Source organism: Blennius ocellaris, assembly GCF_963422515.1.
Source record: "Blennius ocellaris genome assembly, chromosome: 15".
Lineage (NCBI taxonomy): Eukaryota > Metazoa > Chordata > Actinopteri > Blenniiformes > Blenniidae > Blennius > Blennius ocellaris.
In genome coordinates this window covers 14126288-14138040 of record NC_137664.1, presented here as the reverse complement: position 1 = coordinate 14138040, position 11753 = coordinate 14126288, and the positions used below count along the sequence as shown (strand labels likewise).

The 11753-nt window shown below is 38.7% G+C and overlaps 1 protein-coding gene across 1 annotated transcript in view; it reads right to left on the bottom strand.

Moving 5' to 3' along the window:
• The window catches only part of LOC308140347 (poly [ADP-ribose] polymerase tankyrase-1-like), a 103167-nt gene that overhangs the window by 13368 nt on the left and 78046 nt on the right, over positions 1–11753 (bottom strand). The window contains exons 15-18 of the mRNA XM_080510078.1: positions 11058–11203; positions 10737–10902; positions 2756–2975; positions 889–998 (exon numbers count right to left, since the gene is read on the bottom strand). Of these exons, the coding sequence (XP_080366204.1) occupies positions 889–998; positions 2756–2975; positions 10737–10902; positions 11058–11203 (642 nt within the window). The remainder of the gene's footprint in view (positions 1–888; positions 999–2755; positions 2976–10736; positions 10903–11057; positions 11204–11753) is intronic.

The following is an 11753-nucleotide window of genomic DNA, read 5'->3' as shown; positions in this document are numbered from 1 at the left end:
AGAGCCATTCGAAAAATGAAAGCATAAATGAGGTTCTGTATATGTAACGTATCACAGTAAACTTTACAATGATGAGCTGAGATACAAAGCAGCCTCATGACACTGAAAGTAACAGAATTTGTTGTCCTTTGATGTATCAATGTTTCCTTGGGAAGATTGCTTATTTCTTCTTCTAGAAAAAAAACAAAAAAAAAAAAAACAGGCCACACCTTTAAGGAAAATACATTTGTGGGATGCGATAATTATGCAGGTTTCAACCTTTGTTGGTGTTATTTGCTGGATTGAATGACTGAAGTGTGAAGATAAATAGAAATAAAAAAAATAAAATAACTACATCTTTCCAATTGAGCCTGAGAATATTTCTACATTTGGCATGAGCAACTGTCATAGCCATAAGGACGATATTCAAACATTTCTATGAAAATTACTAGACTTGAGCTTTGCGGGTGTATACCAGTCAGTGGAACTGATGAATGACAGACAGGATTGACATATGTGACACTCAAAACCTCCCAGTTAAATGAAAGAAGTAATATATATATATATATATTGAAAGTGAAGCTATCTTGGAAAAAGGAGCACAAGCTGTCATGTATTGCACATTTTGGATAGTTTTTGCATCCGTTGAATCAAAATACATCCAGGAGGACTGGAGATAATCGTTATTATAGGAAATAAAAGCAAGAAACTGAAAATATTTAGCTTTTTCACTTCATACAATTTAATACTATTGCATCTAAAGCCGTGGCTTAATCGGGATTTCATACAAATACGTCAATTGGAAGAAAAACAGAAACAGATGAGTCAAAAAAGTTACTTGATTAAAGCTAAATTCTCAAAATACAGAACAAATAAATACAATGTCAAGTCCTACGTTTTGTGTCTTACCCCATATGATGCAGCATTATGTAAAGGGATCAGCCCTCCTTTGTCCTGTGCGTTCACGTCTGCTCCATGTTCCAACAGATATTCTGCTACCTCCAAGTTGTTATAGCCGGCTGCCGAGCACCAAAGGCAGGAAGAGAAAGAGGAGCGACCGAGATCGGTTACATGATGGAAAAGTAGAGGCAAAAAATGTATACAAAAATGCAAAAGTCAAGATAAAAAGAGAGAGAATGTCAGGCAGTGTCGGCTGCAGCGTCACGACATGTATAATCATCCTTTCATTTTATAAGAAAGTACATAAAAGCAGAGGGAGTGTGGGTGTTTTGCCTGAGTGGTCAGATCTGTGAGGAGTTACTGCGTGCATACTGCTTTTTCTAATTAAAGACCCACCATCAGGCATTAAAGAAAATATCTATAATATTTATTTTTCATAGTGTACAACCACGTGATAGTTAAATTAGTTTTGTTTGTTACCTCAGAATGCCCCCTTGATATCTGTAGGATATAAGCAGAGCTTTTTGAGTTTATTTGTGAGAACTTTGCTCACCTTACGCAGCCTTTCTGCAAAAGGAAATAGGAAGGACGTCCTATTTTTAAGAATGTCCTTGTTATTCATTTCTACATTATTATTAAACAAAAAGTGGGTCACAATTTCATATATATTCTTATTTAACAATCTTGCCAGGAATATATAATAATACAGACTGACAATTTTTATTTTCTTCTATGAACAAGCTATCTTGTTTTGACGTGTAAATAAGGTAATATTGTATTCATTTTAATGCATATAAGTGCCCATTTTCAATGTTTGCATTTGTTTTGTTTTGTTTTGAGTTTTCACATTATGTGGTTTGCACAAAAAGACAAAAGTGCTTTCATCGAAAATATGTTGGTGGGCGTCTCATTAGGCGTGTGAGAGTGTGTGTGTGTGTGTGTGTGTGTGTGTGTGTGTGTGTGTGTGTCCACCTTCGCTTAACGAGCTTTGTGAAAGTCCTACACTTGTGAGGTCTAACTTATATCGAAGGAACCTGAAGAAGACCGTCATTTATTCATACAATTATGTATTGTGGAGTCAATATGCCATTACTAAGAGATAAAGATGAAGGTTTGAAACCGTCCTTCAGAGGGAATGCATGTGCATCTCTGTGTTCTTGTATTTCTCACTTAATAATGCCAGAAAACCAGGAGCACATTTTAAGTGTGAGAGAGAAAAAGCAGGAACCTTAAAAATTCAACAGTCAACATGTGGTTTTAGAGATGAGGTTAAAATGTTAGTTAATGGACTATTAAGTACATATACACAGCGACCTTGCATGCGTACAGCCAGTTGCTTTTTCAGTTGTTATTGCAGCAACTGATATTAAATGCTTCATCAGTATGTTTGCATTAAGATTTAAGAGATCCATTCAAAAGATCCAAAGTCATTTCCAGTCAACTACTATTTCATGAGAGTGAATACATACAAACAGGATCATACTTATGTATAAACTAACAATTGTGGCTAGTATTGAAAATGAAAAGGATACAATGGTGTTTACAAAAAAAGAGTGCGGGTGAAATATTCGGCATGAACAAAACTGACAACAAATGCTTCTCATGACTATCGGTGCCAAACATTGTGTAATGGAGTATCACCTGCACCAGCCCACCTGCCAATGAAAGAGGAGTTTGTGTCCTTGGACCTTTAGCTGTCAGACTGTGTTTATTTCTCTGTTCTTGCACTTTGCCAAAATCCAATGAAGGTCGGCTTTTACTAACAAAGTGCAGCCAAACTTATTAGACCCAGGTAATAGAACTTGTCTCAAGGCTTCTAAATCTCACAAACTTAATCAGGGAGATGTAGATGGAGTTTTTTGTTTTTTTATAATACCTGCAAGGTGAAGTGGAGTTGAGTTGCGGCCCTGTGTGTCCCGACAGTTGATATTGTCAGGGCTGCATAACTTTTGCACTCGAGCCAGGCAGCCTTTCTTTGCAGCGTCGAGCAGAGCGGCGTCTCCTCTCAGCAGGTCCTGGATGTCTGTGTCCCCATCCTTCACCAGGTCGAGAGGTGTGTTCCCATCCCGGTTCTTCTTAGTGGGGTCTGCTCCATGCTGTAGAAGAAGAAATAAAAGAAAGATGGGTAAGAAAGAAAGGCAGAGGTTTAAAAGAAATGGCACACAGGTTTTCATGCCTTTTATGCTCATGAAGCAGGTCAAGTTGTATAAATGTAGGTACATTACTAACACACTCTATATACTGAAATCTTTGTCTACTTTTATTTAAAACTTGAAAAATAAGTAATAAAGGCTTTGTCAGGGAAAAAAAACAAAACACGGCCAGTAAGGTAAGGAAAAGGCCTTGGTTATAGCGTCGATGGATGAATTCACAGCGTCAGGCAACAAAATGATATGAGTACATTGTGGTGCCCCGTACTTCATTTAAATGTTGATATTGCATAATTACATAAAAGATACCAACTACGAAGAAACAGGGATGGCAGTGCTGTGTCAATCAGACTGGATCAGCCAATCAGAGTAAAGGATCACAGCTTCCAATTACACTTGAAGACTATTTTTCTTCAGGCTCCAGGAAGCTCATGACAGGAAAAAGTGCAAAACATAACTTCTTTTGAAAGCAACCACTGCAAAAAAAACAAAACTGTTTCAACAAAAGTGTGAAATATGGCACCTGTGCTTAAATATAGACACTAGTGAATCGTTGCAAACAAGGCTGTGTATGCTACCACTTTTTAAGCATAGTGAAAGATTTCAGCGAGATAAATAAATGTTTAGGAGTCAAAACAAAGTTTTACTTCAATAATTGTTTTGCAGTAAAAGATTAGCAACCTTCACTTTAATTCTTAAAAAAAAAAAGAAAAAAAAGCCATCCTGTAAAATCCCATATGGTTCTGGTCCCGGTAGAGACTTTTCACTTAGGTGAGGAGGAGATGATGACAAGCGATGTGAGAAGAGGATGAAGGTAATCCACTGGAGAACCGAAGAGTGGCAGAAATGAAAGTAGGTGGAGAGGTGAGGACAGGACACCCAGTGAAGTGGAAAACACCACACACCCCGGGGACTGAGTGAAAGCAGACATTTTCATCGCTCCGCTGTCTCTTAGGTTATGGTTGAACTCGTCATTTCATTGTAAGTTTTGAGATGCGCTCATTAAAATTGAATGTTGTGGGCCCAATCCCCTGGGTATCCACAAGTGGCCTGAAAATGTCCGTTGTACGTCTCACGCGGCTGAATTCTCTTTCTTTCTTTCTTTCTTTTTTTTTGAAAATCCCTCTAGCTACGATTTTTCTGTCCCATCTCTACAGTCTAATCACCTCACTGCAGTAGTAACCATCTTGTCCTTTGTAATATATTCTCTATCCAGGAACATGAGAGTAGGAATAATAGGGTACATCAACATAAACAAAAAAGATGTCAACAGTGCAGAAGCATGGAAGCTATAACATATAAACAACAGCCAGGTTCGAATTGAATTATATAGCAAATTCTTTAAAAATGTGTTTACAGGCCAGAAGAGGTGCTTGCAGCTGACTGAGTAACAATACCGATCTTAACGCATTTGCTTTATTTGTGAAGCCATTAGCATGCTTGCATTCTGGTGCAATGTTTAAGTGACGCTGATGTGAAAGTCATTGATTATTTTTAAGCAGGCAGAGCGTCTGCACTCACAAATCAATAATCTTCAGTTTGTTTTGGCCAAATAAAGGACAACAAATGTGTTTTTAAGTGGGGAGCTGTCATAAGTGCACTCGACATGAGAAGAAATGACAAATCTATAAAATAAAGTGAGGTCAAAACAGCCAACAGGAAAAGATGGCTGCTCAATGGATGAGAGGATCTGTTTGTGAAGCTCCTCCTGGTGAAGAGAGGCTTATAGTCTGTGAGATGGATCATTTCATACAAGACAGCACACTGTCCTCTCATGCCAAAGAACATCAGACGCACCAGCCATCCCACCCAGAGACCCCTTGATCCAACTAATGGTTGCCGAGTTCCTGGAGAAGAGCTCAGCTGAACTGACACGTACATCTTTCCCCTGTGGAGGCAAACCAGCATCGGGAGAAAACTCAGGCATGGTGCTCGCCATGCTCTTTAAAATTGTATTCTATCCTTACCTACACTAACTTGCATTCTTTTACTGGTGTTCAAACCTAAATACTTTGCATTTAAGAAAACATAATAAACAAGAAACCAAATTAACACATATCCTGCAAATTTGGGATTTTATAACTTAACTCTTATAACCCATCTATAAGAATGTGATAATAAATATCAGAAATTAAATTCCAGACCAAATTAAACTGTTATTGTCCTCCAATATTGTTCAAGATGCAAGAGGCTTACTTAAATGTTATAAATGAAAACATAATATTACGTTTCTGACCTTGAGAAATTTTTTTTCTTATATACCAATTATATAAATCCAATGAATACAATCTCAAATCCTTCAAAATAAATCAGAATATCAGAGACATCTTGATGTACTGAATGCGATCTATCTATCTATCTATCTATCTATCTATATCTCACATGCTATAACATACAGGATCATATGAATTTAAAGACTGACTTGTGCTGATGCAAATTGCTCCATGGTTATCAGAGTTATCAAAAGTCATCCAGAGAAGACAATGAAACACATTTTATATCAATCAATACAAGCTGAGACAAATCACTGAGTGCATCACTCATCGAGCTATCACTAGCATTAGAAGAGCTGTTAGAGGAATTAAGCAGTGACTGAGAATGATTTTCCAGGAGCCAGAAATGTCTCCACTGAACTTCAAAGCAAAACTTTAAATAGTTATTGCTATTTTGGAAAAGAAATGCACAAGTCCTGCCTCCACCCTGACATTAAGCAGTCACATTAATACGCAACGTGAACGTTAAAAGGACTTTGCTTGTGCATTTAACTGATTTTACTTTTAAATGCGTTCACTTTTCCACATACACACTCACACACCAACGATGAAAGCTGCCATGCAAACTCAGGATTCAGTGTCTTGCTCAAGGCCCAAAACATTCGGGGCAATATTTTGGATCACCAGTCTCCGGATTGGAAGATGACCTGCTCTACAAGCTTAGTCACAGTTACCCATAAGCCAAACTCTTGGTAAAAAAAATGAATGGTGCGGCAAAGATGAATACTAATAAGTACTTACTAAGTTAAAACTGTCTTCTTTTGTTGTATATTAGCATTACAGAGAATCTGACAGAAGTGAAGGAACAAAAAAACTGTTCTTGTGTCCCAATTAGAGAATGATTTCTAGAGTAATGGTCACTAGTGTGTTTATCCCTGAATGCTCATTAATATTCATGAGAGATTTAAAGCAATTCCCTTGAAATAGTTCCAAGACACCTTATTAAAACAAATTGAGCAATGAGAGTAAACATAGCATTCGGCTCCTAACAACTCTAATCAGAAATTATTTCAAGAATTTGACATACAATATTCAGAAAATTTGAATGGGGACACAGTACCCATGACTTTTGCAATATCCAAATAGTATAGACACTTGAGTCCAAGCAGATACATTCTGGACACATGAATGCTGCAATCACAGCGAAGAGAGCAATAAGATGAATAATTGTCTTTAACAGTAGCCACTGTGATTGAGCAAGCAACAGAGAGCCACTCCAAAAGCTCAAATATGTGAAACAAAAAGATCCAAATTGAATACGTCACTTCGCTTAACTGACAACTGCTCTTTGAAGAGCATGACACGTCACATGCAACCAAAATTTGAATCAACTTCACACAAACTAAATGCGAGAAGTAAATGACGTGCCTCTTTTCTATCAGAGTATAGAGAGTGAACGTAGGAGGGTTTTGTTATGGAGCACAAATCCAAAACAAACTGGGACAATAGAAAGTTGACAACAAAGAGAGGAGACAAAAGTCTCTGGAATAGTTCACTCAAAGAGGAGAGAACAGTTGCATCCTGAGGGCACAGCAGATTAACACCACAGTGCTGGGATGCTGTGGAAGAGCGTGTTAAAGAGGAAATAAGGGCACCCTCTCAATATTTTGATAGAAATACAAAATAAATATGCCATGATGAGCATCCAGCCAGAGCGTGGACAAAAGGCCAAACCTTCGCACCACTGTGGACAATCGATGATGTGTCCGTTTCCAACCTTTGCCTCGAGACGGGCAGAAGCAACCATCAGATCAGGGAGAGTGCAGCCTCGGGGAGCTGCTGTATCTCTGCACTCCAGAGCTCTACTGAGAGCACCGACTGTGATTTATCCTCACATGAGGCCGCAACTAAGTTCACACACTGAGGCTTTATCTGCTGCTGTGTATGTGGCGATAAGGATAGTGACAAAAGTTACAGCCCGGAATGGTCCTTTGATAAACAAAACCTCGTCAGCTGTGATGAATGAAACAAAAGATGAAGAAAAAAACCAGCGTAAAAAAGTTCTTTTGTCTGGGAAAGGAAAAAGTGAGACCATCACAAGGAAGAACAATCACTTCTTTTAGCTCCCACTAAGTGAAGCAGGCCTTATGCTGGCTGGACACAATAAAAACTGCCGGGTCAGATGGTGGTACTGGACATGTGCTGCTGTGCCTGAACACCTTGGACTTCCTTAACAAGGCTTAACTTAACTCAAGTTCTCTCCGTTTGCCTTCGGGTCAGTCAAATCAGCAAATGACACCACAGATCACATTAAATAAATAATTTCTGTCCATAACTGATTATTTTCAACAATTAGAGAAAAACATGAAGGCCGTCATTCATTTTGACACATTAGACAGGACAGATCTTTTGATGTGGCTCTGTCAAGACCAGTTGTCTGACACAACCGCTTGGTTACTGTCAAGCTTAATAGACTTAACTTTAACATGTCCAATTTATTGTCATCGATCTCCATGACTTAATTCATACAATATGACTTGAGTGGAGCTGGATGTAGATGTTTAACATGGAAGCCATATAGTCAGTGTGAGGCTTTCAAACACTTTCTGAACCCTGGAGCACCTCAGGGCGACATTCTAAGTCCCATGTTATTCACATTATTCCCACATAATCATGTTCGCCGCCTGAGGATCATTGAACGATCACAAGGTCAAATGATGCATTTGATAGAACAAGATCCAGCAGTCATCATCAATGAAGAAATGGAAACGCTTTCAAATGAATGGACATTTCTATGATTTTGTTTATTAGTGGCATTAATCCTCAAAATGAAGAGCAATAATATATAAGATTATTTATTTTGTAGATAGATCAAACTGATCTGGCTGAATATAAAGTATAACATTTACAGTGATCTCTTCATAAAGAGAGTCATGAGAGCAAGTTATATGTTTCAGTAATCAATTTTAGGATACATGTTGGTCAGGACTCCTATTGTGGTATTTCATTTCACTGTTTTTATATCAATGAAGTGACATACCATAAAGTATGTGATTTACATAAGTACAGGCTTAAGTATAATGAGTTCCCAAACCTGAAGGAGTTATGATGATTAAACTTAACAAAAGAGCAGCTGAGGAACAAAGATAAAAAAAAATGTGTTTCTTTTTCATGGCATTGGGGCAACTAGTAAACAAAACTATGACTTTAATGTGAGGCTGTTTAAGTGCCCATCCTTGTTGGCCTCAAATGCTTGTGTCACTGATAATGGTTCCATAAACCAAGCAGCGGTTTGAAAACATTCAAAGCAGTTGAGAAAAATTATTACAGAATAGGATGTTGTGGTTGGTTTGCAAAGAGAAAACTGCCCTCCTCAATAGCGGATAACTAATTATCGCTGGTGATCCCATGAATCATTACTGACAAACTAAGTATTGTATAAACATTTAATTACCAGCTCATAATTGAATTGCTTATCAATTAATCAAGCGCTGCTTTGACAAACACTCCTGCAAACAAAAAGCAAAACAAAAACAAGGACATGAAGTTATTCTTCAGTACACCTAGAAACATGGAGCTGACAGTGACAGTCAGAGAAAGGACCCAGTCCAATCTTGAAATATTGACTGTTTGCCATTTTTTGGGGCTTGATAAATGAGTCAAACCATCACCAGCTACTGCGGTTCATTCATTCTGCACTAAATCACTGCTGCTTCCAGCATCGAATCGTTATTGACTGCCTCAAGAAATATCCCAACCCTCTGGTATGTGCTTGTTTGTCCTCGGGTCCTTTGCTCTCCTGCAGAGTTGAAGCTCAGAAGCAGCTTTTTCCTTCAGAACTGTCACCTTCCTCAACAATGCCCCCCCACCGCCCACGATACAGTCTCTGCTACCCCAACTGTCATTTCGCTGCATCATTGCACTTTCACCGTCACCACCAGCATTGTTCAGTTGAAGCTTGCCACAAAATGGCCAGTAATTGCGTACGTGTGGTCCTTTTGAACCCCCCCATCCCTTTTTATTTTTACCAACCTGATAATCTCACGCTTGAGTTGTCTGGCCTGCCAAGTTAATTTTTCTTCATTATGTGTGCTGCAATACACTCACTTCAGTTTACAACAATATCTAACATTCCCTCTTTATTTTGCCTTGTAGAAACTTTATATTCTTTTTTCATGATCTGTTTATAGTTAAACTGTCACTTTCTTGAATGTTTCTGACACAGACAGCTTCAAACCTCATTTCATTGTGCAATGAGAAATGAATTAATAATGCCTTGAAGTAAACACATCACTCCTGCTTTTCCATGTGTGTTGTTTTTACTGCTTGGATCAGTGTGTCTGTGTGCATCCTGTGTGGATTCAACTGAGTTGATCTAATAATAATTTATGCAGCCCCATATGGCAACAACAAAGCGGTGATGTAACCTTGTCTGGAGGTGTTTGTGATGGGGAAAAAAACAAAAAAGCACTGAGCTACAAAACTGAAACTTTTCACAGGATTCATTTTGAATCAAAGAGATGCGACAGCCCCATGTTATGCAACACATATTTGTGGCGCCGTAATCTCATTGGTCAGATTTGATCCAATTGGGAGCTGTAAATCCCGCAGAGAACATGACAAGTTGATTTGCCAATTAAATGGCTCTTGTGACGAGCAATTAAGAAGGAAGAAGTCAAATCCATACTGTTGAATGTTTGTACACGGCGAGTACGAAACATAAATTGCAGCGTAAACACCGCCAGATGTTATTAATTACATTAGTAACAGATGTTTTAGTATTATTTTGTAGTCAGCTCTCACGTCTACAGGCATGACAAATTTTTAAGTTACATTGAACACACCTTCCCTTGCATTGTAAATACTGTTCAAGAAAATTGTCCGAAGATAAGAGCCATATGCTCACAGGGAATTAAAGGTGCCCAAAGAAAACTGTGTATTGAAACTTGCAAACTAGACTTGCAAGCGTCAACATACCTTGAATTCATGTGAGTTGAAAGCAAATGACACGCTTATTGTAACAGGCACAGGAATAATAATTTTCACTTTGGAACAGGGTTTTCTAATTAAAGTCTACAACAAGCCACCCCCAGAAAACAGAACAGACTTTATCGATGCCACCAATTAATATGATTCACCGCAATGGGATTGTTTACTGCTTTGGCAAGTTCTCGTAACAAATGACACCCAGATGGCAGACGCGAGATGGAGTGTTAAATACTATGATGGTCAGACAGTGAGTGCGAGTCCCTTGCAAGCAACACAGTGGTAAATGGTCTGCACTCCACTGTGCATATTCAGCTTTTTTTTTAGGTGTATTTTTCATGTTAATTGTCATGCTACTAGTTGCAATTAAATATCAGGAAACTATGAAACATTCCACGTGCAAAGCCAACAGTGCATTTTGTCTACGTCCAGCGCTTCCAATATTCTATTGGTTGTATTTGTTGATACTGATAGCACTTAAGTGTTGGGGAGTCCGTGCACTTCATACCTTAAGCAGCAGCTTGCAGATCTCATATTTGCCCTTTGCGGCGGCTTCATGTAGTGGTGTGAACTTCCACAAGTCGGCCACATTTACGGAGGCTCCATGTCTGACCAGCAGTTCGGCCACCTCGTAGTGGCCGTAGGAGCAGGCGTTATGTAAGGGAACCAGTCCACTGCAGAGACACACAGAGAACCATGTTCAACACATGACGGGTAAATGTATCAAAAAAACTGTATTGTAATGGTATGACTTTTCTTGTGCTTGAAATTTGAATGAAAAGGTCTTAAACGCTTCTTCGATGTTCACACAGGAGCTCCAATGCCTTACCCTTTGTCCTTTGCATGCACGTCAGCGCCGTGGTGCAGCAGGTACTCGACCACTGACACTCTGTTGTAGCCAGCAGCAAAGTGAAGAGGTGTGGAGTGTCGTCCCTCCAGATCTCGACAATTCACATTCTGAGCCGTACATAAGGACTGCAGGGACACAGGAGACTAAAATGAATAGCAGTTAGCAGTTGAGAGCTGTATTTTGACACAACAGTAATCATTTTAGACAGTAAATATTTGGGTCAGTTGGATTCTCATTTAAAAATTGTGGGCAAACATTTGCATGCAGTTTTCAATATTTCAATATTTCTATAAAAATGAAAGATTACAGTGAAATACATTTTTTTGTTGAATGTCATGCATAAAAGCAAAGCCCAGCTCAGATAAATGGAACATCCATAAATCATTTTTAGTTTTTCAAATGTGAATTTTTTTGCAGACTTATATAGGTATATTGTGTCTGCCTGTCTATCACTTGTCTGTTTTGGTTTTTTTTGCAGCTGTAATCACAGGATTTCCTGTGAGCGATCAAGACGTATCAAACCATCTGATCGATCTATCCATCAAGTCATCTTCTCTTTACCACTTAGTGCACACGGGGTTGTGGTGGCAGTATAAAGACCAAAGAAATCCAGACATCTGTGTCCGAGCCACTGCCAGACCACCCGAGACACAATCTCTCCAACGAGTCCTATGC